At 44.0% G+C, this 27,871-nt stretch overlaps 3 protein-coding genes across 5 annotated transcripts in view; 1 reads left to right on the top strand and 2 right to left on the bottom strand.

The window, feature by feature from the left end:
* LOC307208896 (uncharacterized protein) overlaps positions 1-27,871 on the bottom strand; it is a 42,614-nt gene that overhangs the window by 12,634 nt on the left and 2,109 nt on the right. The window lies entirely within an intron of this gene.
* LOC307208465 (uncharacterized protein) lies at positions 758-11,675 on the bottom strand. Of its 2 annotated transcripts, none has more exons than XM_079963056.1 (6): positions 11,539-11,675; positions 7,633-8,150; positions 6,365-6,488; positions 4,079-4,158; positions 3,737-3,869; positions 758-2,669 (listed from the first exon to the last, which is right to left on the bottom strand). In XM_079963056.1, the coding sequence occupies exons 2-6, from the start codon at positions 8,050-8,052 to the stop codon at positions 1,468-1,470; spliced, it is 1,959 nt and encodes a 652-aa protein (XP_079819182.1). In that variant the 5' UTR covers positions 8,053-8,150; positions 11,539-11,675; the 3' UTR covers positions 758-1,467. The 2 variants fall into 2 exon arrangements, with proteins under 2 accessions (XP_079819182.1, XP_079819183.1); XM_079963057.1 differs by having other exon boundaries at positions 7,654-8,150.
* On the top strand, positions 16,742-25,293 carry LOC307208041 (uncharacterized protein). Of its 2 annotated transcripts, none has more exons than XM_079962360.1 (2): positions 16,742-16,817; positions 21,634-25,293. In XM_079962360.1, the coding sequence occupies exons 1-2, from the start codon at positions 16,772-16,774 to the stop codon at positions 23,670-23,672; spliced, it is 2,085 nt and encodes a 694-aa protein (XP_079818486.1). In that variant the 5' UTR covers positions 16,742-16,771; the 3' UTR covers positions 23,673-25,293. The 2 variants fall into 2 exon arrangements, with proteins under 2 accessions (XP_079818486.1, XP_079818487.1); XM_079962361.1 differs by having other exon boundaries at positions 16,743-16,817; positions 21,637-25,293.

The raw sequence follows: 27,871 nt of genomic DNA, 5'->3' as shown, positions 1-27,871 counted from the left end.
TAATTTATTATTTATATCCCACCCATCTGGCTGGGTTTCCCCAGCGACTCTCTCCTCTGCAGACTGACGCAAAGTGGTTCCCCAAACTTCATTTAGGAGGGCATCCCCACCTTCAAGCCTTCCCTCTTTCTGTGGGGGTGCTGACCTTGTTCAAAGGAAGAAGCAGCAGCCTTGAAGGGCATCGTCCCACTTCCCTGTCACCTCCCTGTATTTGAAGAACACACAGCAGCAGAACAGAAGAAAGTCTGGATGTAAGGGGGGGGGGCAGCGAGAAAATAAGGGTCACTTTTGTTTTCTCACTGCCCTGACCCTCAAAAAAGCCTAGACCCAGACTTACGCTCAGTGCTTTGTGGAGCACAGGGTGGCCGAAGGGTGTCAAGCAGCCGGCTGTCTGGTGCTTGAGAGGAACCGCGATCGATATCAGGAGATTCGACAAATGAGTTGCCCTGCCCTCCTATGGAAGTTGGCCAACAGGGCTGGAGACAGATCTGGCTTACCAGCCCACACAGAATTTCCCACCCTGAAAGAGCAACGGAAATTTGAAAACAAAAAGCTCCTCTCCTGAGGAGCTTCCATCTTACAATTTTGACCCTGCAGGGAAAGGTCCACGAAACATAGCCCCAAGAGAGATTGGAGCAGAAAGAGATGAAAAAGGAAAAGGCCTTTTGACCTCCCTGCATTCAGATTTGACAGGTGTCACTGCAGGCGTCTCCAGCCCCTCCCCTCCATGCTGAGGTACGAGGACAGGCAACAAAAACACAGTTTAAGACATTTATTTCACTTATTTATACAAAACGCTCTATCCTGTTTTTCTAGCACCAACATACCACACAGAGCATCCCCTCCTTGTTTTACACAGCTGTGTCCATTATTGTAAATATGCATTTCTTCTTCTTTTAGATGCTTTCAGAAAGAGAAACGAAGCATTTCTTAGAGGTTTGCAACCCAAAGTCCACTTAGCTGAGAAAATGCACCCAGCCAGAGTTACGCTTGTTCAGTGATATCCCAAATCTCTCCCTATCCCCGTTCCTCCACCCATCAGTCGCAGGAGCGAAACAAAGTTTGACTCTTCCTGCTAGGACCACCCTGGGCATCCATCACATGATATATGTTTGCTTGCTTGTTTGTGTGTCAGTATCTACACACATACACACACTAGCAGAAAGCAACTGGTGTCGCTCAGGAATTCTAACAAACCCCAAAATACTGAATTCATACATGGATAATGTAACTTGTGTGCTCCTAGGGGCTGCACCCCTCTCCCTAACCAGGGGGACACCCAACCAGGATCTGGCCCCAAATCAATTTGGGGTCAGGGTTAATGTTTAATTGGGGATTTTAAAAACCCTATATGGTCAGGGGTGGGGGAGAGAGCCTTGAATTCATGAATTCATATGGTAATGCTTTCCACACTCACAGAATTCACATGCTTTTCCACTGAGTGAATTATCTGAAGATAAGTAAGAGTTATAATCTATCTGAAGCTCTTTCCACACTCCAGGTACTTATATGTTTTTGCCCCTGAGTGAATTCTTTCATGACAATGGAGGTATGCCCTTGTATCGAAGCCGTTCCCACATTGCACTGGTATGGCTTCTCCTGCGTGTGAATTCTTTGATGAGAAGTGAGGTCCCTGCTCAGACAGAAGCACTTTCCACACACCAAGCACTGATACGGTTTCTCCCCTGTGTGAATTCCTTGATGATAGGTGAGATTTGCCTTTTGTGTGAAGCCCTTTCCACATTCCAAGCACTGATACGGTTTCTCCCCGGTATGAACTCTCTGATGAGCAGTAAGAATCGTCTTCTGTGTGAAGCACTTCCCACATTCCAGGCATTTGTACGGTTTCTCACCGGTGTGAACTCTTTGATGGCGAATGAGGTCTTTGTTCAGGCAGAAACCCTTCCCGCACTCTGAGCATTTATATGGTTTGTCTCCGGTATGAATTTTTTGATGAGAAGTGAGGCTTGTCTTTTGCATGAAGCTCTTTCCACACTCCAGGCATTTATGTAGTTTCTCCCCGGTGTGAGTTCTTTGGTGATAAGTGAGATCGCACTTCCGAATGAAGCTCTTTCTGCACTCCAAGCATTTGTACGGTTTCTCCCCGGTGTGAATTCTTTGGTGGTAAGTAAGAGTTAAATTCTGCCTGAAGCTCTTTCCGCACTCCAGGCACTGATATGGTTTCTCCCCTGTGTGAATTGTCTGATGACAGGTGAGATTCCTCTTCTGAGTGAAGCTCATTCCACACACTAAGCATTGATATGGTTTCTCCCCTGTGTGAGTTCTCTGATGATCAGTGAGCTTCGTCCTGCTGCTGAAGAACTTTCCACACTCCAAACACTGATAGGGTTTCTCTTCTCTGTGAATTCTCTGATGATTAGTGAGAGTTCTGTTTTGTCCAAAGCTCTTCACACACTCCAAGGGTGTATAGGCTTTCTCCACTGTGTGAATTTTCTGATGAGTTTGATAAGTGAAACTTTTGTTCTCATGAAAAGCCTTTTCACACTCTAAGCACCGATATGGCTCCTCCCCTGTGTGAATTATCTGATGTGAAGTCCTCTTGGGATGGAAACTCTTTCCACACTCCAGGCACTGATAAGGTTTCTCCCCAATATGAATGCTTTGATGTGTAGCAAGATCAGAACTATGATGAAGGTCCTTTCCACGTGCTGTAATGAAAATAGAAACATGAGGTAGAAACAGAGCTTTCGTGACAGACCACATATAGGTGGTTATATTCTGATGACAGAAACCACCAAGACAAGATGGGAGAGTCAGAGTTTTTGATTCTAAAGGAGTCAATTTAGTGGGTGTGACATGGTGGAATTGAGGGAACAGGGAGGGACATAATTCGCAGAAGACATGCTAATGCAGTTTCTTTAAAAAGAAAAGAAAAAACAAGGTTAACATTTAACAAAACCAAACCCTATTTTTAAGGAATTGTCAAAATTTGAAAATCTATTGTGCATCAGGGCAAGACACAGAAAATAATTCACCAATTTGAACTGTCGTGCCAAGTTCCATGAATATACAACAGGATTTTTCATGGGCACCTGGGAAATTATTAAATTCATCAGTTTAAAAAAATCTAATGTCGTTATTGAAGCTCCTTTGCAAATATGGATTATGTATACAGATATGCCCATATACCGGTATATCTCTCACTTTTACAAACTGTTGTTTTAATTGTGTTCTAGTTTTAATTGCTCATATTGAGCTCCAAGCATTGTTAGCCAACTTGTAGATTTCTGTTCAATGGAAAGGGGGGGATATAAATGTTTCAATAAAGAAAAATAGCTAAATCCTGCTCGATGGAAAGAAGGAGGCCCAGTGGTGCCCCGCAAGACGAACGCCTCGCAAGACGGAAAACTCGCTAGACGAAAGAGTTTTCCGTTTCGGAGGTGCTTCGCAAAACGAATTTCCTATGGGCTTGCTTCGCAAGACGAAAATGTCTTGCAAGTTCCTGCGGGTTTCCCCCCCTTTTTTCCCACTTTTTCTAAGCCGCTAAGCCGCTTATCCGCTAAAAGCCGCTACTAGCGCTAATCCGCTAAGCCATCAATGGGTTTGCTTCGCAAGACGAAAAAACCCGCAAGAAGAAGAGACTCACGGAACGGATTCTTTTCGTCTTGCGAGGCACCACTGTACTAAATTGTTGGGATTCTGCAAAAACAGAAGCAGCAGCTAAAATTCATATATAATTTCTAAATAAATATTATAATCCACTAGGGAAATATACTTTTACCGAGAGAGGCCACGATCCCACAGTTCTCCTCCATGACTTCTTTGTGTAGAGCTCTTTGGTCAGGATGCAGAAGAGCCCACTCCTCGGCCGTGAAACACACAGCCACATCCTGAAACGATGCTGGGTCCTGAAAGAAAAGCAAATATTTTCCCCTTTATAGGTAACACCATCCCAAGTCATAAAACTCACCAATGCTGCCTACCTGCAACCCCTGCATTCACAGCCTTCCTGTTGGGCAACTTCTTTGACCCCATAACTCCCCCCCCCTTTAAATGCCAAAATACAGACACACCCTGACTACCTCCTGGCAGCCTCCCCACTGGTCCTTCCCCTTACCTGGTCCGTTGCCACAGCAACCGCTTCCCTTCCACCAGAAATAAATGGATAGTTAAGTCTCGCTGGCATCATCCCATCGCCTGTGAGAGACAAAGGTGGGGGACAGAGATCAGAATGTGTTTGTCTAAGAGGTTAAGTGGCCCATGTTTAAGCACCCCCTTGACATTACAAAAGGTCATGTATATTACAAAAGGTCATGTATATTACAAAAGGTCATGTATATTAAGGTAAAGGTAAAGGTACCCCTGCCCGTACGGGCCAGTCGTGTCCGACTCTGGGGTTGTGCACCCGTCTCACTTAAGAGGCCGGGGGCCAGCGCTGTCCGAAGACACTTTCGGGTCACATGGCCAGCGTGACAAGCTGCATCTGGCGAGCCAGCGCAGCACACGGAAACGCCGTTTACCTTCCCGCTAGTAAGCGGTCCCTATTTATCTACTTGCACCCGGGGGTGCTTTCGAACTGCTAGGTTGGCAGGCGCTGGGACTAAACGACGGGAGCGCACCCCGCCACGGGGATTCGAACCGCCGACCTGACGATCGGCAAGCCCTAGGCGCTGAGGCTTTACCACAGCACCACCCGTGGAGAATATGGCCCCGGAGAATACGGCCTCCAAAAATGGGATACCTGGATTTATTGGGACAGTCGGAGGGTCTATAGTTAGCTATATATGTTTGCTAAACTTTTGATGACTGTGGCTTCATTTCTGGGTATATTACAAAATGTCATGTACATTACAATCCGTCATGTATATATTCTTTGCCAGCATGCTAAAAAGGGATAAAGTTAGAACTAGCAACCAGATTTTTAGGAGTTCTCTTCACGGAATCAAGTCCCGCTTGCTAAATCAGAACTCCTGTCCATTTAGGACAGAGGCAGATTTTCTCCAATTCAAAAATGACAAGGAAGCCTATGAATGAAAAATGTTGAATACCACACCTTACTAGGTACGTGTGTGTTTGTGTGTAATCAAAAGCATGGGAAGCAATCCAGAAGCATTGTCTGCTACTTGGGAAAACATGTATATTTCGGTATATAGATGTTTTCATTCTCAGTACAGTCAAACCTCGGTTCCCAAACGCCTCTGTTTTGGAACATTTCAGCTCCCAAACGCTGAAAACCCGAAGTAAGTGTTCCAGTTTTCGAATGTTTTTTGGAAGCCGAACGTCCGAAGTGGCTTCCACTTGAGTGCAGGAATCTCCTGCAGCAAATCAGAAACCCTGCCTTGGTTGTCAAACATTTCGGAAGCCGAATGGGATGGATTACATTCGACAACCGAGGTTTGACTGTACTGTGCAAACACATCTCTCCCCAGCTGGGATCTTGGCAAAGTACAAGTTGGCTTCCATGTGTTCAAGTGCTGAAAATAAACATCACATTGAACTGTGGAAAAGGACCAGAAGGAAGTGTATCTCGCCCCGCTGCATGCATGCATGCATGCGTGCGTGCGTGCGTGCGTGCGTGCGCACGCACACACACACACACACACACACACAGCGCAGAGTCAGGAGAACACAGGATTTCCTGTATTTCTTTCATAACACTGGGAAACAATTTTTTCATTTTCATTTTCTGTTGCATGAGATTTTTCAACTGTTCTTATATGTTCTTTCAATGCTGATTTCAAATCTGAAATCAATTTTCATGTACATGCTATAGTTATCTTGCAGTTTCCGACTTTTGCTGATACATCATATTTACACTGGGGATAAGTGGACACTGACACGTTGATCTACCCTAACCACGTGGTAATTATTGTTTTGCAAACTTAATTTTTCTTTATTTTTATAGTTTTGTAACCTAACCTAACCTAGATATTTGTATTTTTCAGATCAGACTGTATAAGAACATATAAGAACAGTTGCAAAAGAAAATGAAAATTTTTTTGTTCCCCAGTATACTGTGTATCCCAAGGGAATACATTTTTTTGCATACCTCCAACTGTACATAGATATACATGCCATTTTTAACGCTATACATGCCATTTTTAATGCTATACATGTCATGTTCAATGCTATATAATTCACTTACATTTATACTCATATTGTACTACTTTGGCTATGTGTTTAATAAAATATTGAATTCTTGCATTGCGAAAAACAAAGATTATGGTGAAAAGTGAAAAACAGGAATTGCAAAAAAAACTAGAGCTTACAGAACAAAACCAACTTCGATATGAAATCAGCACATCAAAATCAGGTTAGAACAACTGCAGGAGTCAATGCAACAAAAATTTTGTTTCCCAATGATTAATGGAAGGAGACCAAGTTCAAATTCATGCTCCATTACCCAGCAAGATGGCGCCTCCCTCCTTCTCCTCCTGCACCTTCCACCTTTGCAGGGGAATCTCTCTGATGTTCTCTGGAGCCTTCACAGCATATGGGAAATCAGTGGCGACTTCTGTGAACAGACCCTTAACCGGAAAAGAGGGAACGGGGGGGAGGATGAGAAAAGGAGAGTTAGCGGCAAAGGCGTTGGCGTTTGGGACACTTTCAGAACATAGCTGTCAACCTACAGATTTGAAAATAAGGAACCAGCAGCCTCGAGAATAAGGGATCAGCAGCCAAAATAAGGGATTTTGCTTGGCTTATACAGAAATCCGGCACTGATGGAGCCAGGCTGCTTTTGCTGCGACTGTGTTTTGCAGGGGGTTGGACTAGATGATCCTAAGGGTCTACAACTCCGACCAAAGAAGAGGGGCAGACAAAACTGATGAATGACGTCGTGATGGCAAAGCTTCCAGGCAGAATTAGAAACCAGGAAGAGGACCTCTTTCATAAAGAATGGGGAAAGTTTATAATTTAGTTGAAAAGCCATTGTCAAGAGTTACATACATTGGTAGGATTGACAGAAAACTTGTAGTAAAAATTTGAACTATGGATGGACAAATGATTTATAAAAATAGAGTTATGAAAGGGATGCAGAGGGGGAAATCACTACATTAAGATGTTGCACTGGTTGGAGGGGATGCTAAGCAGCACGTCGGGGCTGCCGTCGTCCTGGCGTGAGGAGTTCCATCGGCCCTTCCCCGCCCGAGAGGGAGGGAGACTCACGCCGCCCGTGAGCCCGGCATGAGGCGGTTGCAGCGCTGCGACGGCCGCTGAAGCGCTGCCCTTCTGCGTCCCTCCTCATCCCCCTCCCTCAGGCCGCCTCCCCAGCCGCCGCTGCCACCTCCGGCTTCCCCCGGCAGCGTGGCGGAAGTCTCGCAACAGAGGGGGGCTGCCTGCCCGCCTGCCGCCACCTATCTCCTCACGACGCACCCCTGAGGGGAAAAAGGGAGAGACAGAGATGTGGCAGCTCGTGCACACGCTCTCTCTCACGCGGCGGAGGACCCCGAGCCGCTGCTTCGCTCCCGAGCCAGGCAAGCATGAAACCCGGGAAATTTAAGGGACATCAAGGGACATCATCAATAAGGGACAGCAGCGGGACATGGCGCTGGGATAAGGGAGTTTCCCGCCAAATAAGGGACGGTTGACAGCTATGTTTCAGAAAGGATTTGAAAAATATAGGGAGTTTTGGGATTTTCTGCTTCACGTTCCTCAGCCCTTTCAAACCACCAGAACAAAACTTTTCCAAACCTGCGGCTCTTTCGGCTTCCTGTCCTCTGCCTGGCTCAGGAGGAAACCTTCGGCCAGGGCCACCGCCTGGGAACAGGTCTCTGCTCCACATTCCCTCACCCAGCTTTGCATCTCCGGGGGGAGGACAGCCAGGAACTGCTCCAGGATCACCTGGTCCAGGATCTGGGTCTTAGAGTGAAGCTCTGGCTTCAGCCACCGACGGCAAAAGTCATGAAGCAGGTTGCAAACGTCTCGGGGCCCCTCGGCCTCCTGGTAGTGGAACTGCCTGAAACGTTGGCGCTGAGCGTCTGAGCTGAGGGCGTCCTCCGCACCCAGGATATTCTGCACAGTTCTTTCCCAGAATCCCTCACTCCTCCCAACCTGGGTGGTGTCAAGGCCAGCTGTGCCTTGTCCATCCATGTTGGGTCTGTGCTCCAAGGAATCCTCTGGCTCTCCCCTCTTCTTCCAATCTGCCTTTTCAAGGCAAAAGCTGCCCTGATTCAAGGTACAACCAAGCCCTGCAAAGTGAAGAAAATAGCTTGTTAGAGAATCATAGAATTGTTACGGCTAGAAGCTTTCCATTCACCAAAGCTGGATGAGTCTGGCTACGAAGCAGCTCTTTGGACTAACACATGGACAACAAACATGGGTTCTCCAAGTCCTTATGGGGCTAAGTTACTGCCAGGCTGAAAGGTGGAAGACTCAGCATCTGACACCCAGTGGCCTGAAGATCTCACTGCTCTTTCTACATCTGATTGCATGGCTTATAATAGTCAGTTTCATTTAGATATCTATTTGGGCATTTGGACTGCTTATATTTATGTATAAATAAATATAAAAATATTTATAAATAAATATTTATATTTACGTATCTACAGGACCGTTTAGAGGTCCCGGGCCCTAAGGAAGTCAGACTATCCTCCACCAGGGCCAGGGCCTTTTCAGTGATGGCTCCAACCTGGTGGAATGCTCTGTCCCATAAGACTAAGGCCCTTCAGGATTTAACCTACTTCCGTTGGGCCTGTAAGACAGAGCTATTCTGCCTGGCCTTTAATTTGAATTCAGCCTGGTCTCTTACTTCCCTTCCCTTCCCTCCCCCTCCCATTTAATGAAGATTACCTGCTCTGAGACCCCACAGCTAATTCTCCCCTGGCCTCCTTGCTGGCCCAAATAGGACCAATTCAGCCAGCTAGCCCTAAATTGATTTTTGAATTTTATTGTTATTCATATTTTATGCTGCTTTTATAATTAAGTGTCTTAAATTTGTTGTTAGCCACCCTGAGCCTGGTTTTCTGAACCGGGAAGGGCAGGGTATAATAATAATAATAATAATAATAATAATAATAATAATAATAATAATGTCTCTCCCATATCAGTCTCTAGAGGTGAGGGGAGACAGACTTTCAGTTCCTCATCAGGCAATGGTGTTTCCACCTGCCTTGACCCACCTAGCTTTTCCCAGACTATGAACAGCAGCAGCAGTAGCAGGGAATATTTCATTCATTCAGGGATATGTTTTTTAAAAATAGTTTCATACGTTGTGCTTCTTTGTTTCTCAATTTGATCCTTTACATGGTTTTGTATGTTCTGTGGTATTTTACGCATTGTGATTTGCTGTTACTTTTATTGATTATATATTGGTAATTCTTTATTGTGGTTGAACTGCTTAATTATTATTTGCTGATGTTTCCTATTAGATTCTGTTGGATTGTTGAATGTTGCTTTGTTTCATATAAGTTATTGGCTGCAGGAACTTCCTGCAGCAAATCAGAAGCAGCACTTTGTTTTTCAAACTTTTTGGAAGTCGGATGGACTTCCGGAACGGATTCCATTTGACTTCCGAGGTATGGCCGTACTGGGGATTAGAGGGCAGTTATGTCACGTATAGGCTCTGGATTAAAGGCTTCCATGCCCCTGGGAATCAGGGATCCTACATCCATCCTTCTCTCCAGTCCATCCCTTATGGCTCTCAGCCTTCCACTGATTCCAGCACCCCCCCCCCCATAATCCTCACTGCGTAATCCATAAACCACTCGCACACAAGCTAAAAAAGCCAATGCAATTCTGGGCTGCATCAATAGGAGTATAGCATCTAGATCAAGGGAAGTAATAGTGCCACTGTATTCTGCTCTGCTCAGACCTCACCTGGAGTACTCTGGTCAGACCTCACCTGGAACGTGTCCAGAGGAGGGCAACCAAAATGGTCAAAGGCCTGGAAACAATGCCTTACGAGGAACGGCTAAGGGAGCTGGGCATGTTTAGCCTGGAGAAGAGGAGGTTAAGGGGTGATATGATAGCCATGTTCAAATATATCAAAGGATGTCACATAGAGGAGGGAGAAAGGTTGTTTTCTGCTGCTCCAGAGAAGCGGACACGGAGCAATGGTTCCAAACTACAAGAAAGAAGATTCCACCTAAACATTAGGAAGAACTTCCTGACAGTAAGAGCTGTTTGACAGTGGAATTTGCTGCCAAGGAGTGTGGTGGAGTCTCCTTCTTTGGAGGTCTTTAAGCAGAGGCTTGACAACCATATGTCAAGAGTGCTTTGATGGTGTTTCCTGCTTGGCAGGGGGTTGAACTCAATGGCCCTTGTGGTCTCTTCCAACTCTTTGATTCTATGATTCTAAGCTGTTTACTTCCAACTGGTACCTGCTGCCTTAGATTAAGAAGGGTTCCCGTTTTCAGCTGTGCTTCTGTAGTCCGGGACAAAAAAAAAAAATGTTCCACTGCACAGGTCAGGTGCTTCATGTCTGAAAGCGCACACCAACACACATGAGTGTCCACCATGCCTGCAGACCCTCCAAGTGTCCCTATTTTCCAGGGATTTACAGAAGCCATCCCAGTTTCTGATTTGATCCCGGAATGTCTCGCTTTTCCCTGGGACCTCCCTATTTTCATCGGGGAAATGCTGGAATGTATGTAGCTATCCGACCCCGACCCCCCCCCCCCCAGCCCTGTACAGGGAAGTTTTTAAATGTTTAATATCTTATTATGTTTTTATATTTGTTGGAAGCTGCCCGGAGTGGCTGGGGCAAACCATAGGATGATGATTATGATAATATTAAACGAGCGAGGTCCGAACCAAAGAAAAATGGCAACTTAAACTGATGGAATATGCACAGCTTGCGGATCTAACTTACAGAATATGAGAACAAGAAGAACATTTGTTTAAAGAAGATTGGAAAATGTTTATTGACTATATGGGGGGGGATTGTGTACACTTGAAAACGTTGGCAGCATCAAGATAAATTCAACAGTGTAAATAAGTTTTGGTGGAAGTAATAATGGAATACTGAATGCTTTAGTTTATATAAAATATGCAGGGATTTATGCTATGCAAAATGAACCATGGAAAGAGAAGAAGGGAAGTCACTGATATTTCAAGGTTGTCTAAATTAATATTCAAAGTTGAAAACAGAAAACTTAATAAAAATTATATTAAAAAGTAAAAATGAAAATGTTGGAGGGTATGTGCCTGACTGTGGGGGCAGTGCAAATCCTAACAGAAGCGCAGGGAAGTTTTTAATGTGTGACATTTTAATGTGTTTTTAATCTTTGTTGGAACCCGCCCAGAGTGGCTGGGGAAGCCCAGCCAGATGGGCGGGGTACAAATTAATTATTATGATTATGATTATGATGTGTTGTGTTGGGCAAATCCCAGGTGAATCTGCTGCAGAGGCTGCCTCCCTATGGGGTAAAGTGGGGCCAGGGTTTGGCTTCCTACACACTCTCAGCCGGCTACCCCTAACCCCCCACCCCACCCCACATATTCTCCCCATTCAAAGCCTGGGATCCCGGAATCTCCCCCTCCTCCCCCTCCCTTTCAGGTCCTCCTAGGCACCCACCCCTGCATCCCAGGGACCCCTACCCTCCAAATAGACAATTTTTTGGGGGGGGGGCGGCTCACCAGATCCCAGGTGGGGCCACCGACGCAGCGCTTGGGGGAGACAGAAGAAGCTTCCCTACAGGAGAGGTGGGTTGGTGGGGGGGTGGAGATGCACTTCCGGTATGAGACCACCCTCCCCTTTCTCTCTAGGAATCCTCTCCACTGCCCCTTCCTCTCTAGGAATCTTCTCCACTTCCCCTTCCTCTCTAGGAATCCTCTCACTTCCCCTTCCTCTCTAGGAATCCTCTCACTTCTCCTTCCTCTCTAGGAATCCTCTCCACTTCCCCTTCCTCTCTAGGAATCCTCTCCACTTCCCCTTCCTCTCTAGGAATCCTGTTAAAGTTCCTTTAACCCTTTAGGATGTTCAGCAGCCTCTTGATCAGGGGTCAGCAACCTTTTTCAGCTGCGGGCCGGTCCACTGTTCCTCAGACCATGTGGGGGGCTGGACTATATTTGGGGGGGGGGATAAACAAATTCCTATGCCCCACAAATAACCCAAAGATGCATTTGAAATAAAAAGACACAATCTTTGTTGTTGTTTAGTCGCTTAGTCGTGTCCGACTCTTCGTGACCCCATGGACCAGAGCACGCCAGGCACTCCTGTCTTCCACTGCCTCCCGCAGTTTGGTCAAACTCATGTTTGTAGCTTCGAGAACACTATCCAACCATCTCGTCCTCTGTGGTCCCCTTCTCCTTGTGCCCTCCATCTTTCCCAACATCAGGGTCTTTTCCAGGGAGTCTTCTCTTCTCATGAGGTGGCCAAAGTATTGGAGCCTCAGCTTCAGGATCTGTCCTTCCAGTGAGCACTCAGGGCTGATTTCCTTCAGAATGATCTTCTTGCAGCCCATGGGACTCTCAAGAGTCTCCTCCAGCACCATAATTCAAAAGCATCAATTCTTTGGCAATCAGCCTTCTTGATGGTCCAGCTCTCACTTCCATACATCACTACTGGGAAAACCATGGCTTTAACTATACGGACCTTTGTTGTGTTACCGGAAAAATCTGAGGGCTCCCTTGGACAAAAAGTAAAGACACCAACCAGAGTAAATTGGAGCAAATCAGCAGCCTGTAGGCTTGGTCTTTATTGAAGAAAGACTGTCGCGACAGGGTGCTCCCCTCACTTGCAGGTGAGAGGAAAGACCCAGAAGAATAGTGTGCAAGGTCTTATAAAAACTTTTGAAATTCCCCTCCTCTAGGTCTAGCCCACCCCCAGAAACATCATTCATACATTACAGAAAGGAGGGGTTGAGGGAGGAGTTGTGGTGGTAACATCATGCATACATTACAGAAAGGAAGGGTTGAGGGAGGAGTTGGTGGTAACTTGAGTGTCTTGTCACCTGGCTGGTTCCTCCTTTCCCCCTCCCCATGAGTCACTTCCAGGAGACAAAGGGGAGTTTGCAGTTTCCTGCCCCCTGAGGGAAGATCTGATCAGTGTCCTTTGTTTCAGTCCATGCTGAATCCACTCCCATATGCAGGTTCTTTGTGATCTTGATTGTCTTCAGTCTGGGACCATCAGGGTTGGCATAGCAACTGGGCAGGGCACCTGTGTATGTGCTGGGATGCTGAAGGGATTATGGCTGCCCTGTATCAAACCTTCCCCATTTTATAGTCCTTCCTTCATGGAGAAAAATAAAAGTGGAACAGTGCAAATCCAATGTATGGTTGATTTTCTATGAATTTATAACAGAAGCATAGCGTATGTAGTGTATGAGTGTGAGTGTGTGTGAAGTTTGTACAAACAGAATGATTGGGGTGGGGGGGTTCCTGCTACAGTTGGCAAGGTGATGTCTCTGTTTTTTAAGATGCTGTCTAGGTTTGCCATCGCCTTTTTCCCAAGGAGCAGGCGTCTTTTAATTTCGTGACTGCTGTCGCCATCTGAAGTGATCAGGGAGCCCAAGAAAGTAAAATCTCTCACTGCCTCCATTTCTTCCCCTTCTATTTGCCAGGAGGTGATGGGCCCAGTGGCCATGATCTTCGTTTTTTTGATGTTGAGCTTCAGACCATATTTTGCGCTTTCCTCTTTCACCCTCATTAAAAGCTTCTTTAATTCCTCCTCACTTTCTGCCATCAAGGTTTTGTCATCTGCATATTTGAGGTTGCTGATATTTCTTCCGGTGATCTTAATTCCGGCTTGGGATTCATCCAGCGTAGCCTTTACTCATGTAAAAACACACTAATTCCCAGACCATCCGCAGGCCAGATTTAGAAGGCGATGGGGTCGCATCCGGGCCCCGAACCTTAGGTTGTTACCCCTGCTCTTGATCCTTTGTTGCTGGGCAGGGGATTATATGCAATAATAATAACAATAATAATAATAACTTTTAATTATACCCTGCCCTCCCCGGCCAGAGCCGGGCTCAGGGCGGCTAACACCACAAGGGCCATCGAGTCCAACCCCCTGGCAAGCAGGAAACACCATCAGAGCACTCCTGACATATGGTTGTCAAGCCTCTGCTTAAAGACCTCCAAAGAAGGAGACTCCACCACACTCCTTGGCAGCAAATTCCACTGTCGAACAGCTCTTACTGTCAGGAAGTTCTTCCTAATGTTTAGGTGGAATCTTCTTTCTTGTAGTTTGGAGCCATTGCTCCGTGTCCGCTTCTCTGGAGCAGCAGAAAACAACCTTTCTCCCTCCTCTATGTGACATCCTTTGATATATTTGAACATGGCTATCATATCACCCCTTAACCTCCTCTTCTCCAGGCTAAACATGCCCAGCTCCCTTAGCCGTTCCTCATAAGGCATCGTTTCCAGGCCTTTGACCATTTTGGTTGCCCTCCTCTGGACACGTTCCAGTGAGTTGCACAGCTTAATTCCTCACTGTGAGAAAGGGTTTCTTTTATATATCCTGACTCTTCCACCATTCAGCTTCCTGTGACGCCCCCAATTTCCAGCGCTAGGAGAAATAAAAAGCTTTTCTCTACCTACTTTCTCCACACAATGCACAATTTTATAATCGTGTCACTTCTTACCTGCTTTTTCTCTAAACTAAAAAGTTCCCAACTCTGCGACCTTTCTGTACAGCGGAGTTCCTCCATCCCCTCGATAATTTGGGCTGCCCTTTTCTGAAGGTGGGGTTTGGACCACTAGGTGCAAAGTACAACTTCTGGAAAATCTCATTTATCCCTTTTTGGGGGGAGGGAAGTTTCCATCCCCGAAGAGCAGAGCAGACACTTCAACGTGGATGTACAACATCTGTGAAATCTCTGAAAACAGAGAAGAAGGTGACTAGGGGTAAGAGAGCGGGGCTTGTCCCTCCCCAGGACTTGGAAAACATGGTAAATCGGCGGCAGCAGAGCTCCACGACTCTCGTGAGATGCACAACCAAAATAAATGGTACATCTAGTGCTTTTAAAATGAAGAAGCACACCTTTTTATGGTCCACAATTCTTTTGTTTTGCTGTGGAGAACAACCAGGCCTGGATGTCTCCTGCAAAGACCTCACTAAGCAGGGCCTACTAATCATCATGGAACATCTTCTCCCCAAGGACTGATTTTTTGTTTCGTTTTGTTTTTTCAAAGGAAGAACAGAAAAAGATAACAAATGCAGAATTGTTCTTTTATTGTTTATAAGGTGTGAAATATACTCGGAGTCGAGAGTGGATTTCATGCTCTTTATTCAGCTCATAGTGGTGAGGAGGAATGGAAGTTCCCCCACAGTATCTACTTTATATACATTATTTACACAATGGGCCCCACGTTATTGGCTAATGGATACTGTTAAACAATACTGAAGTATCAGATCTGGAAGGACGTGGTAATAGATTTGGTTAGCATTCTGAATTTTGGTATGAGAAAACAAAGGTGCACGAGGGATTCCTGAACCACATTATAAGGAAATCAATTTACCAAGTATGGGAGAAATATAAGAATTTATTAGAGAACAAGACACCTTTGTGGCTTTCCCCATTAGAAACCATATCTGTAAAAAGAGGTAAACACGAAACTGGGCAACATACAAAGATCTGTTAACAGAAGTAGAAAACAAATTAAAGGTGAAAAAATATGAGGATATAAAAGCTCTGTTAACAGGTTGGTTACAATATTGCCAAATAAATGACATATTCAGAGGTGACAAAGAGAAGGACTTTGGGAAGGAATTATCAAAGTTCAAAAAGGAGTTATTAGAAAATGATGAGAAATTGTTATCAAGAATGTACAAACCACTGTTGGAATGGGAGACGAAAGATGAAGAGGTTAAAGCTGTAATGATACACTTGGGCAAAAGACAGGTTATAATATACCACTTGAATAATAGGAAAAGCTGTGGAAAGAGATTTTAAAATTCACGGCTTGTAATTCGTTAAAAGAAAATGATATGAAGATGATGTACTGATGAAGATGAAGATGATGTACTGATGGTATTTGACTCCAGTAAAGCTTGCTGAAATGTATAAAGATATCTCTAACTTATGCTGGAAATGGAAGGATAAGGAAGGAACTATTTTTTCATATGTGGTGGACATGTAAAAAAGTAAAGGGCTTCTGGGAAATGATATTCAATGGAAAAAAAGCCAGAGGAGAATTGCCAAGGAAGCAGAAGAGACTGTTTATTTATGCGACTACAGCAGCCAGATGCTACTAGCCCAGATGTGGAAAGAAGAAAAGGTCCCAAAGAAAGAAGAATGGATAACTAAGATGACTGACTCTGCCGAAATGGCTAAACTTTCCGTGAAGATCAGGCACCAAGATGAGAAAAAATCCAATCAAGGATGGGAAAACTTTATAGTCTATTTTAGAGAACACTGTAAAAACGTCAAAACATTAGCAGGTTTGATGTAATATTTATGAACCAAGAATAGAATTAGGAGGGGGGAAAAGTTGAAATTATTTGGAGAAATATAATTATATGCAAGGAGAATAAAGGGGGGGGGGGTGGAAACAGGAGGGGGGCGAGGAAAAGCCATTTATTGCAAATTTGGATTGGATATCTATTTACCAAAAGGGGAACTGTTGTTATTTTGAAAATTGAAAATAATATATATATATATATATATATATATATATATATATATATATTATAATAATTTAGAAAACCATTTGGGGCTCCCGTGCAGCTGATCCAGCGGGGCTTTCCGGAGGCGAGACCAGCGCCTCTCCTCGCTCTATGCCCGGAGAAGCCCAGAGGCTCCTGCCGCTCGGCTCCGAAATAGTTAAGAGCAGAGACGACAGAGCTGAGATTCCTAGAGGGGAGGGGAAAAAGGCTGACGGGAGAATAGCAGCTTCCGCTTCCTGTCCCGCTTGGGGGGGGAAGATGCCGAACATGGCGGCGGCTGTCCTTCCTCGCGGAGGCGCTGGAGGTGCGTCATATTGCTATATATTATAACGGGGGGGGGGGGGCGGGGGAGTGGGGGCGCTGCTGGAGGGAGTTGTGGGGAGTGATTTTTTTAAAAAAACCCCATTAGGCAAACCATTTCAATGTAAGTTTTTTTCTGCGTCTCCTTTTCCTAGTCATCAATTTATCCAGATTTTCACATTTTTAAAGATCTCTTGAAAATTGGTCAGCATTTTGGTGCAGATTTCTCCTAATAGACACGCTTTTGCAAAGGGTATTTCCCCAAATATTTAAATGTGTGCTTTTATTTAAAATGCATGCGGCCCAATCGCCCCAAATATTTACATTTGCCATAATTAATGCATTCTGTATATAATTCTGCTAAAATAATGCATTTCTAGGGCTTTCCCCCTTTGTATGGGGGTAGGACATCTTTTCCCAATGGAGGGGCAGATCTTTCTCCTGCTCTCCTCCCTGCAGGCCAACCTGGGCAGGTGGGGGAACCTTCCTTGGGCTCCCCATAGGGCTTGGGGTCAAGGCAAACCCTGAAGCATTGGGAAACCTTCTGCTGGGGCTCCCCCCTGGAACTTGTAATAATTTTGTCCGGCCTGATTTTACTATAATTTATTAAAATTGTATACCTCCCTATACCCACAGGCCTTAGGGCGGTTCACAGGATAAAATCTCAATATAAAAACTCAAAGTACATAATCAAAACATAAACAAAATCAACCCAATAACGCCCCCCCCCCAAAACCACACACATTTTAAAACATTTCTGTTTAAATTAAATACAGCAGTTATGGGCAGAACAGGTTAAAAGGAGAAACAAGCAACTTCAAGTCCACATTAAAATTCCAAGCGTGGCTAAGGCCTTACTTAGACAGGCTACTACTACTACTACTATTACTACTACTAATACTAATACCCCTGAGCACCCTCTCCCGCCAGTGTCATGCCTCGGTATTGGACTGGATGAAAGCCAACAAATTGAAGCTCAATCCAGATAAGAGTGAGGCTCTGTTAGTGGGTGGTTCCCTAGAGCAGATGGCTGGAAGGTCGCCTGCTCTTGATGGGGTAACACTTCCTCTGGAGGAGCAGGTTCGTAGCTTGGGGGTTCTCCTGGATCCTTTGCTGTTGCTCGAGGCTCAGGTGGCCTGTAGTGCCTTCCATCACCTTTGGCTGGTAGCCCAGCTACACCCCTTTCTGGACAGGGATAGCCTATCTACCTTTGTCCATGCTCCGGGAAATTCAAGGTTAGATATAGATATGCATTATACGTAGGGCTGCTTCTGAAGACAGTCTGGAAACTTCAGCTAGTGCAGAATTCAGTGGCCAGGTTGCTCACCGGAGTTGGCGGGTGAGCATATTACCCCCATCCTGGTCCAACTGCACTGGCTACCAGTTAGTTTCCGGGCTTAATTCAAGGTGCTGGTTTTGACCTATAAAGCCTTACATGGCTCAGGATCACAATACTTCAAGGGCTGCTTCTTTCCATATGAACCTACCTGGACCCTGAGATCCCCTTCTGATCTCAAATGGTCTGGAGGGTGGCAACACGAGAACAGGGCCTTCTCTGCAGTGGCTCCCAGTCTGTGGAATGCTCTCCCCAGGGAAATTCACCTGGAGCCTTCCTTATACTCCCCATGAATCAGAGCATGCCTTGGAAACTCACTTTCCTCTCAAAGCTTCTCCTGTTTTATGTCCATGGAGCTTTCATGGCATAATACTGGAGTGGGTTGCCAGTTTCTTCTCCAGGTGGATCACATTTAGTCTAAACTCTTGGCTGACCTGTCTTTCTTGGGTGGCCCTGCTTCTCTGACTTATTCAAGCTCCTTCCCCACGACAAGGCAGTGATCCATGAAGGGTTATACACCTTTAAGTACCATGCAAACATGTTCCTTTTTAACCAGGCTTTTGCTTGATATGTTTGACGTCCTCTAGTCTTTTTCAAATGTGGCTCTTTTTGGGGGGGTGTTATTGGATTGTTTTTATTCGGATTATATATGATGTGATCTTTTCTGCGAACCACGCCGAGTCCTCCAGGTTTAGGGCGGTACATGAACTCAATAAATAATAATACCATATTAATACTTTTATTATTTGTACCCCACCTATCTGACTGGGTTGCCCCAGCCACTCTAGCTGCTTCTAACAAATATAAAAGCATAATAAAACATTTAATTTTTTTTTATAGGATACAGATAGGTAGCCGTGTTGGTCTGCCATAGTCAAAACAAAATAAATAAAAAAAATTTCCTTCCAGTAGCACCTTAAAGACCAACTAAGTTAGTTCTAGGTATGAGCTTTCATGTGCATGCACACTTGTATCTGAAGATACAAGTGTGTATCTGAAGAAGTGTGCATGCACACGAAAGCTCATACCTAGAACTAACTTAGTTGGTCTTTAAGGTGCTACTGGAAGGAATTTTTTTTATTTATTTATTTTTATAAGATATAAAAGTTTTCAAAGTTAATACATTATAACAAAAAGAAAAGAAAATACAGAAATACAAAAATGCAAAAAGTAAAGACAATTTAAAAAGAGAAAAAGAAGAAAAAAAACTCCACATATAAATTCCATTTACTTATTTTCTTTTAACTTACTTTCCAGACCTCCTCATACCACCCTTTCTTATATTCCAGTTTAAATTGTTTGATCAGCAAATCCTCACCATTAGGTCTTTTACTTATTTCAAAACCTTATTTTCTATCTCTTAAGCATTACAGCTGAAAACCACTTAATTACTGTCCAACATCATTCTAGCATTCCTTAATTTTACAGTATTTCTGCAAGTAGTCTTTAAACTTCTTCCAATCTTCTTCCGCCGACTCTTTTCCCTGGTCTCGGATTCTGCCGGTCATTTCTGCCAGTCCCATGTAGTCAATCATCTTCATCTGCCATTCTTCCAGAGTGGGTAGATCTTGTGTCTTCCAATATTTTGCAATGAGTGTTCTTGCTGGTGTTGTCGCATACAGAAAGAAAGTTCTATCCTTCTTTGGCACTAATTGGCCAACCATGCCCAGGAGAAAGGCCTCTGGTTTCTTCAGGAAGGTATACTTAAATACCTTTTTCATTTCATTATAAATCATTTCCCAGAAAGCCTTAATCCTTGGGCACGTCCACCAAAGGTGAAAGAATGTACCTTCAGTCTCTTTACATTTCCAACATTTATTGTCAGGCAAATGATAGATTTTTGCAAGCTTGACTGGGGTTATGTACCACCTGTAAATCATTTTCATAATATTCTCTCTTAAGGCATTACATGCCGTAAATTTCAGACCGGTGGTCCATAACTGTTCCCAGTCAGCAAACATAATATTATGTCCAACATCCTGTGCCCATTTAATCATTACAGATTTCACCGTTTCATCCTGAGTATTCCATTTCAGCAGCAAGTTATACATCTTTGACAAAATCTTAGTTTTGGGTTCTAACAATTCTGTTTCTAATTTCGATTTTTCTACCTGGAATCCAATTTTTTTGTCCAATTTATAAGCCTCCATTATCTGACAGTAATGAAGCCAGTCTCGCACTTTGTTTTTTAATTTCTCAAAGCTCTGCAATTTCAATTTGTCTCCCTCTTGTTCCAAAATTTCCCAATATTTTGGCCATTTGGACTCCATATTGAGTCTTTTAAGAGCTTTCGCTTCCATTGGTGACAACCACCTTGGAGTTTTGTTTTCCAATAAGTCTTTGTATCTTATCCAAACATTAAACAATGCTTTCCTGACAATATGGTTTTTAAATGCTTTAGGTACTTTGACCTTGTCGTACCACAAATATGCATGCCACCCAAAAGCATTATTAAATCCTTCTAAGTCCAAAATGTCTGTATTCTCAAGAAGCAGCCAGTCTTTCAGCCAGCAGAATGCTGCTGATTCATAATAAAGTTTAAGGTCTGGCAGGGCAAATCCCCCTCTTTCTTTAGCATCAGTTAAAATCTTAAATTTTATTCTGGGCTTCTTGCCCTGCCAGACAAATCTAGAAATATCTTTCTGCCACTTTGAAACAGTCCATCTTGTCCACAATCTGCAATGTTTGAAACAAAAACAACATTCTAGGCAATACATTCATCTTTATAACTGCAATTCGACCCAACAAGGAAAGCTTCAAATTTGACCATATTTCTAAATCTTTTTTCACTTCTGTCCAACATTTTTCATAATTATCTTTAAATAAGTTCACATTTTTTGCTGTCACATTAATCCCCAGGTATTTCACTTTCTTAACCACAGTCAAACCAGTCTCATTCTGAAACCTTTCTTTTTCAGTTGATGTTAAGTTTTTCTCTAAAACTTTGGTTTTTAACTTGTTCAGTTTAAATCCTGCCACTTGACCAAATTCTTGAATTAAGTCTAAAACCCTTTTAGTACTAGATTCTGGCTCCTGTAATGTCAAAATTAAATCATCTGCAAAAGCTCTCAATTTATACTGTTTAGCTCCGACCTGTATACCTTTAACCAGCTGGTCTCTTCTAATCATATTCAGCAGGACCTCCAGGACCGATATAAAAAGCAATGGTGAAATTGGGCATCCCTGTCGTGTCCCTTTTTCTATCTTAAGCATAATAAAACATTTAAAACTTCCCTCTACATGGCTGCCTCCAATTGTCTTCTAAATGTTGCATAGTTCTTTTTTTGACAACTGACGGGAGGGCGTTCCGCAGGGTGGGCACCACTACCAAGAAGGCCCTCCGCCTCGTTCTCTGTAACTTCCCTTCTCACAGTGAGGGAACTGCCACAAGGCCCTTGGAACCAGGATCTCTGTGTCCTGACTGAATGATTGGGGTGAAGACGCTCCTTTAGCATTTCATAAGTTTGCCTTTTTATTCCATCAGGAGAGGTTGAAGGGATGCTGGCAGAAGGGGAACAATCAGAAATGTCACCAAAAGGATCCAAAGAACAAAGGAATCTGAGGGTTAAAGATGGAGGCAGCAGGCGAGAGGGGAGACGAAAGCAGAAGCCGGAGGGTGACTCTTGTACATCTCAGGGTGGTGAAAATCAAATGCCTAGAGAGAAGAAAAAGCATGAATGCACCGTGTGTGGAAAGAGATTGCGTAGTCACTCAACTCTTACTTTACATCAAAGAACTCATATAGGGGAGAAACCATATACATGTTCCGAGTGTGGAAAGAGCTTCAGTGTCAGTGGTAACCTTACCTCGCATCAAAGAACTCATACAGGGGAGAAACCATATACATGTTCCGAGTGTGGAAAGAGCTTCAGTGAACGTGGTCATCTAACTAGGCATCAAAGAACTCATACAGGGGAGAAACCATATATATGTTACAAGTGTGGAAAGAGCTTCAGTTTCAGCGGTAACCTTACCTCGCATCAAAGAACTCATACAGGGGAGATACCGTATACATGTTCCGAGTGTGGAAAGAGCTTCGGTCAGAGTAGCTACCTTAAGTCGCATCAAAGAACTCATACAGGGGAGAAACCGTATACATGTTTAGAGTGTGGAAAGAGCTTTATTTGGAGTAGCAGCCTTATGTTGCATCAACAAACTCATACAGGGGAGAAACCATATACATGTTTCGAGTGTGGAAAGAGCTTCAGTGTCAGTGGTAACCTTACCTTGCATCAAAGAGCTCATACAGGGGAGAAACCGTATACTTGTTCAGAGTGTGGAAAGAACTTCAGTAAGAGTAGCACCCTTAAGTCGCATCAAAGAACTCATACAGGGGAGAAACCGTATCTATGTTCCGAGTGTGGAAAGAGCTTCAGTGAACGTGGTCATCTAACTAGGCATCAAAGAACTCATACAGGGGAGAAACCATATAAATGCTTGGAGTGTGGAAAGAGCTTCAGTTACAGTAGTACCTTTATCTTGCATCTACGAACTCATACAGGAGAGAAACCGTATAAATGTTCAGAGTGTGGAAGGAGCTTCAGTGAACGTGGCCATCTTACTAGGCATCAAAGATCTCATACAGGAGAGAAACCGTATAAATGTTCAGAGTGTGGAAAGAGCTTCAGTCGATGTGACCATCTTTCCCCGCATCAAAGAACTCATACAGGGGAGAAACCGTATACATGTTCGGAGTGTAGAAAAAGCTTCAGTCGTAGTAGCGCACTTAAGTTGCATCAAAGAACTCATACAGGGGAGAAACCGCATACGTGTTTGGAGTGTGGAATGAGCTTCGCTCACCGCAATGGGCTTGCTATACATCAACAAACTCATCGAGGCAGCAAACCTTATAAATGTTGGGAATGTGGCAAGAGCTTCAGTCGCCTCGACTCCCTTTCCTCGCATGAAAGGATTCATACAGGGGAGAGACCATATACATGTTTGGAGTGTGGAAAGAGCTTCAGCTACAGTTCCAGCCTTACCTTGCATCAAAGATTCCACACAGGAGAGAAACCTTATAAATGTTTGGAGTGTGGGAAGAGCTTCAGTCACGGTAGGCAACTCAGGTTGCATCAAAGAACTCATACAGGGGAGAAACCGTATACATGTTCGGAGTGTAGAAAAAGCTTCAGTCGTAGTAGCTCCCTTAAGTTGCATCAAAGAGCACATACAGGAGAGAAACCGTATTCATGTTCGGAGTGTGGAAATAGCTTCAGTCGTAGTAGCTCCCTTAAGTTGCATCAAAGAGCACATACAGGAGAGAAGCCGTATTCATGTTCAGAGTGTGGAAATAGCTTCAGTCAGAGTAGCACCCTTAAGTTGCATCAGAGAACTCATACAGGAGAGAAGCCGTATTCATGTTCAGAGTGTGGAAATAGCTTCAGTCAGAGTAGCACCCTTAAGTTGCATCAGAGAACTCATACAGGAGAGAAGCCGTATTCATGTTCAGAGTGTGGAAATAGCTTCAGTCAGAGTAGCTCCCTTAAGTCGCATCAGAGAACTCATACAGGGAGGAAATCTTAGAAATGTTTGGTGTATGGAAAGAACTTCAGTGGCAGGGGCTCCCTTCCTAAACAATAAAGAACTCGTACAAGGGAAACATCTTAGAAAGGCTTGGCATGTGGGAAGATCTTTAATCATATCAAATAACTCCTACAGAGAGTAAACCAATGATCATGTTCTGGTCCCCCCAGGACAGCCATTATTGGAGTGGAAGAACTTTCAGACAGTAAGAGCTGTTTTGACAATGGAACAGTCTCCCTCGGGGGGAGGCGGGCTCTCCTTCCTTGGAGGTTTTTAAGCAGAGGTTGGATGGGCTTCTGCTATGGATGCTTTAGCCGAGATTGCTTCATTGCTGGGGGCTGGACTAGATGACCCTTTTGTTGTTTAGTCGTTTAGTCGTGTCCGACTCTTCGTGACCCCCTGGACCAGAGCACGCCAGGCACTCCTGTCTTCCACTGCCTCCCGCAGTTTGGTCAGGCTCATGTTGGTAGCTTTGAGAACACTGCCCAACCATCTCGTCCTCTGTCGTCCCCTTCTCCTTGGGCCCTCCATCTTTCCCAACATCATGGTCTTTTCCAGGGAGTCTTCTCTTCTCATGAGGTGGCCAAAGTATTGGAGCCTCAGCTTCAGGATCTGTCCTTCCAGTGAGCACTCAGGGCTGATTTCCTTCAGAATGGAGAGGTTTGATCTTCTTGCAGTCCATGGGACTCTCAAGAGTCTCCTCCAGCACCATAATTCAAAAGCATCAATTCTTTGGCGATTAGCCTAGATGACCCTAGATGACAGTAGGAGCTGTTTTGACAATGGAACAGTCTCCCTCGGGAGGTGGCGGGCTCTCCTTCCTTGGAGGTTTTTAAGCAGAGGTTGGATGGGCTTCTGCTATGGATGCTTTAGCCGAGATTGCTTCATTGCTGTGGGTTGGACTAGATGACCCTTGGGGTCCCTTATAACTACAGTTCTATGATTCTATATACATCATCTGCTAGACAGCTGTTGTCACAAGCTTGGCAAATCCAGAGATATACTTGATCATCAGATAATGCCAATATTATTCACTTGGACTGTGCTGTTTGAATCCATGTACAATTCTAGGTGCCCATTCTATAGTTGTGCTTTTCATATCCTAATTTTCATCTGCTGTTACTTGTAGCGTTCCCAAAGCAAGGAAGGATTCAGAAGATCAGTAAAGGAAGGAAGGAAGGAAGGAAGGAAGGAAGGGTAGTATTCACCATCTCTTTGTGAACTCTCTTCCTGAACTCTCTTCCTGGCCCTAAGATCTATCTAAAGATTAACAAACTACATCAAAGTAACCTATTAACTTTATGACCTAGGGTGCCTGGTGCAGCAACTGGTCTGTGTCCTAGAATGCTTATACGTGCTTGTCAGACATAGAGAAATGGGCAGTAGAGAAAAATGGCGTAGATGCAGAGGCTTGTGGGATTTGATCAGGAATTTTTGTCAATGAATCAAACCCAGTCAGCGCACTGCTTTCATCGCGGACACAATGGCTTGATGCATATTTTATCATTCCTCATTATAATCCGGTCTGATCACTACAGTTATAGCTGCTATCTCTGTTTATTGTGCATCATAAAATGAAACAGAGAAAGCTTTACGAAAATAAAATCTTTATGAAATTTTTTTTAAAACCCTCATGAGTCCCACCTACACTGGAAACAAATTGTGGGATCTGCTCACATCCCTTATGGTTAGCTTACGGCAATGCACTGTACAAAGAGATACCGTTGAAGGTTGGGCCACAGGCTGTAGCTGGTGCAGAACGCAATAGCCAGGTGGCTTGTGTGAGCAAGGTAAAAAAGGTAAAGGATCCCTGAACAGTTAAGTCCAGTTAAGTCCAGTCAAAGGCAGCTATGGGGTTGCAGCGCTCATCTTGCTTTCAGGCCGAGGGAGCTGGCGTTTGTCCACCGACAGCTTTCTGGGTCATGTGGCCAGCAGGAATAAACCGCTTCTGGCGCAATGGAACACTGTGATGGAAACCAGAACTCACGAAAGCACCGTTTGCCTTCCCGCCACAGTGGTACCTATTTACCTACTTGCACTGGCGTGCTTTCGAACTGCTAGGTTGGCAGGAGCTGGGGCAGAGCAGCAGGAGCTCACTCCTCGCACAGATTCGAACCGCCAACCTTGCCATCAGTAAGCCCAAGAGGCTCAGTGGTTTAGACCACAGTGCCATCCACGTCAGGCTTGTGGGAGGAAACTACTGCCAGCGTAGAACAGCCTGCTAGTGGGATTTGCACTTGCTACCAATCCGCTACTGGGCTGAGTTCAAGGAGTTTGTACTCACGTGCAAGTCCCTGTTCTGCTCAGTCCCAGATATACAGCAGAGATTCTCCTGCAAGTTCCAAAGATCTCCAAAGCACACACCCAGAATGGGGCTTTTAGTGTCACTGTCTGTGTTCTGTGGAATGGCATCCCTTTCTGGGGGGGGGGGGGGAATTGGGACCTTTTCCAGCTGGATAAATACATTTTAATAATGGGTGTCCACTTGTTATGGTTTTAGTCTTATTTTTATTTGTTGCCTTTGTATATAACTGCTTTTTAAAACATTTTTTATATAAACTGCCTTGGGATGGTGGTTTAGAAGGCAATCAATAATTTTTTTAAAATATTTTTAAAATACTTTTCACATTTATACATTTCACTAATTTTACAATCATTTTGACATTTCAAGGTTTGACTTCCTTCCCCCTCTTTCTGCGGTTCCTTAATTTTTTTTTTTTATATCTTCTGCATATCCAAATTAACTTAATTTGCTCATTTATTCATCTTCTTTGAATATATACTTGTATGAAACTGCAGGTTATTACAATAATCCGACCAATGTTTTTATCTGTTTACAATTTATCTGTAAATATTCAATAAACCATTTCCATTCTTTTATTTTTTAAAAAATGTTATCTTGATTTCTTATTCTTCTGGTAAGTTTCGCCATAGGCAATCATATTTAAGGCAATCCTCCTGTGGATTTTTGTTAAATGGGAAAACGGTAGATAAACAGAAGCAGAGCTATAGAAAGAGATATACGGAAGATATACACAAATAGATAAATCTCGCTGTACCAAAAGAATAAGACTTGAGATGCTGACACACAGTCGTTAAACCCGTTGAGTATTGCCAGTTAATTTACTTGCATTTCTGAAGATATATTATCATCAAGCAGAGTAAAAGGGAACCTTACCGAGAGAGGACACGATCCTGCAAATCTCATTCATAATTTGGCTGTTCAGGGCTCTCTGGTCAGGACACAGCAGAGCCCATTCCTCTTCAGTGAAACATAGTCCTGAGGGGGGTGGAATGCTTCCTTGCAAATATCAAAATAGACCGGCCTACAAGCAAAATCCCAGAGCTTTGTTAAGGGGAGGTGAATGGGCATTACCCTCAGGATTAATATACATTGGTTCTCAAACTTAATCCATTCTGGAGGTCTGTTCCCAAACCAAAGCATTCCAAAACCAAGGCGCGCTTTCCCATAGAAAGTAATGTAAAATGGATTAATCCGTCCCAGACTTCTGAAAACAACCTCTAAAACAGCAATTGAACATTAATTTTACCATCTAACGAGACCATTGATCCATGAAATGAAAGCAATAAACAATGCACTGCAATCACACAATCAATCAGTCGGTAGCTGAACTGGGTTCCACACAGTCACAAAAACAAAACAAAAAGAGCCACAAAAACAAAAATGCAAAATAAATAGCAAACACAGACAGACCTCAGCATAACACTCAAAACAGAAGCGTAACACTCACAATTGAATCAAGGCACTCAAAACGGAGGCACATTCGGCTTCCCCAAAAAGTTTGCAAACTGGAACACTTACTTCCGGGTTTGCGGTGTTTGGGTTCCAAGTTGTTGGGGTACCAAGGCGTTTGAGAACTAAGGTACCATTGTAGAGGCGAGAGAAGCTTTTTTCCCCACCTGGGAGCCTCTTTCCATTCAAGACAATATTCGGGGCGGTTCCAGAGGCAAAATCTTCTGTGGATCCTCCTGTGGATTTTTGTTAAATGGGAAAACGGTAGATAAACAGAAGCAGAGCTTTAAAGAAGCTCTGTAAAAGTTTGAACAAATATTGCAAAAAAGAAAAACAGGTATTAAAGGGTTACTAAAAGGCAATAGTGAATTTAAGAAATGTGTAATCAAAAAATTTAATTTGGATGATTATCAGAGAGGCTGAAGGAAGTCCAAAAGTGAAAAAA

Source organism: Podarcis cretensis, assembly GCF_951804945.1.
Source record: "Podarcis cretensis genome assembly, chromosome: 2".
Lineage (NCBI taxonomy): Eukaryota > Metazoa > Chordata > Lepidosauria > Squamata > Lacertidae > Podarcis > Podarcis cretensis.
The sequence above is the reverse complement of the archived record's forward strand: the minus strand, read 5'-3'. Positions and strand labels throughout refer to the sequence as shown.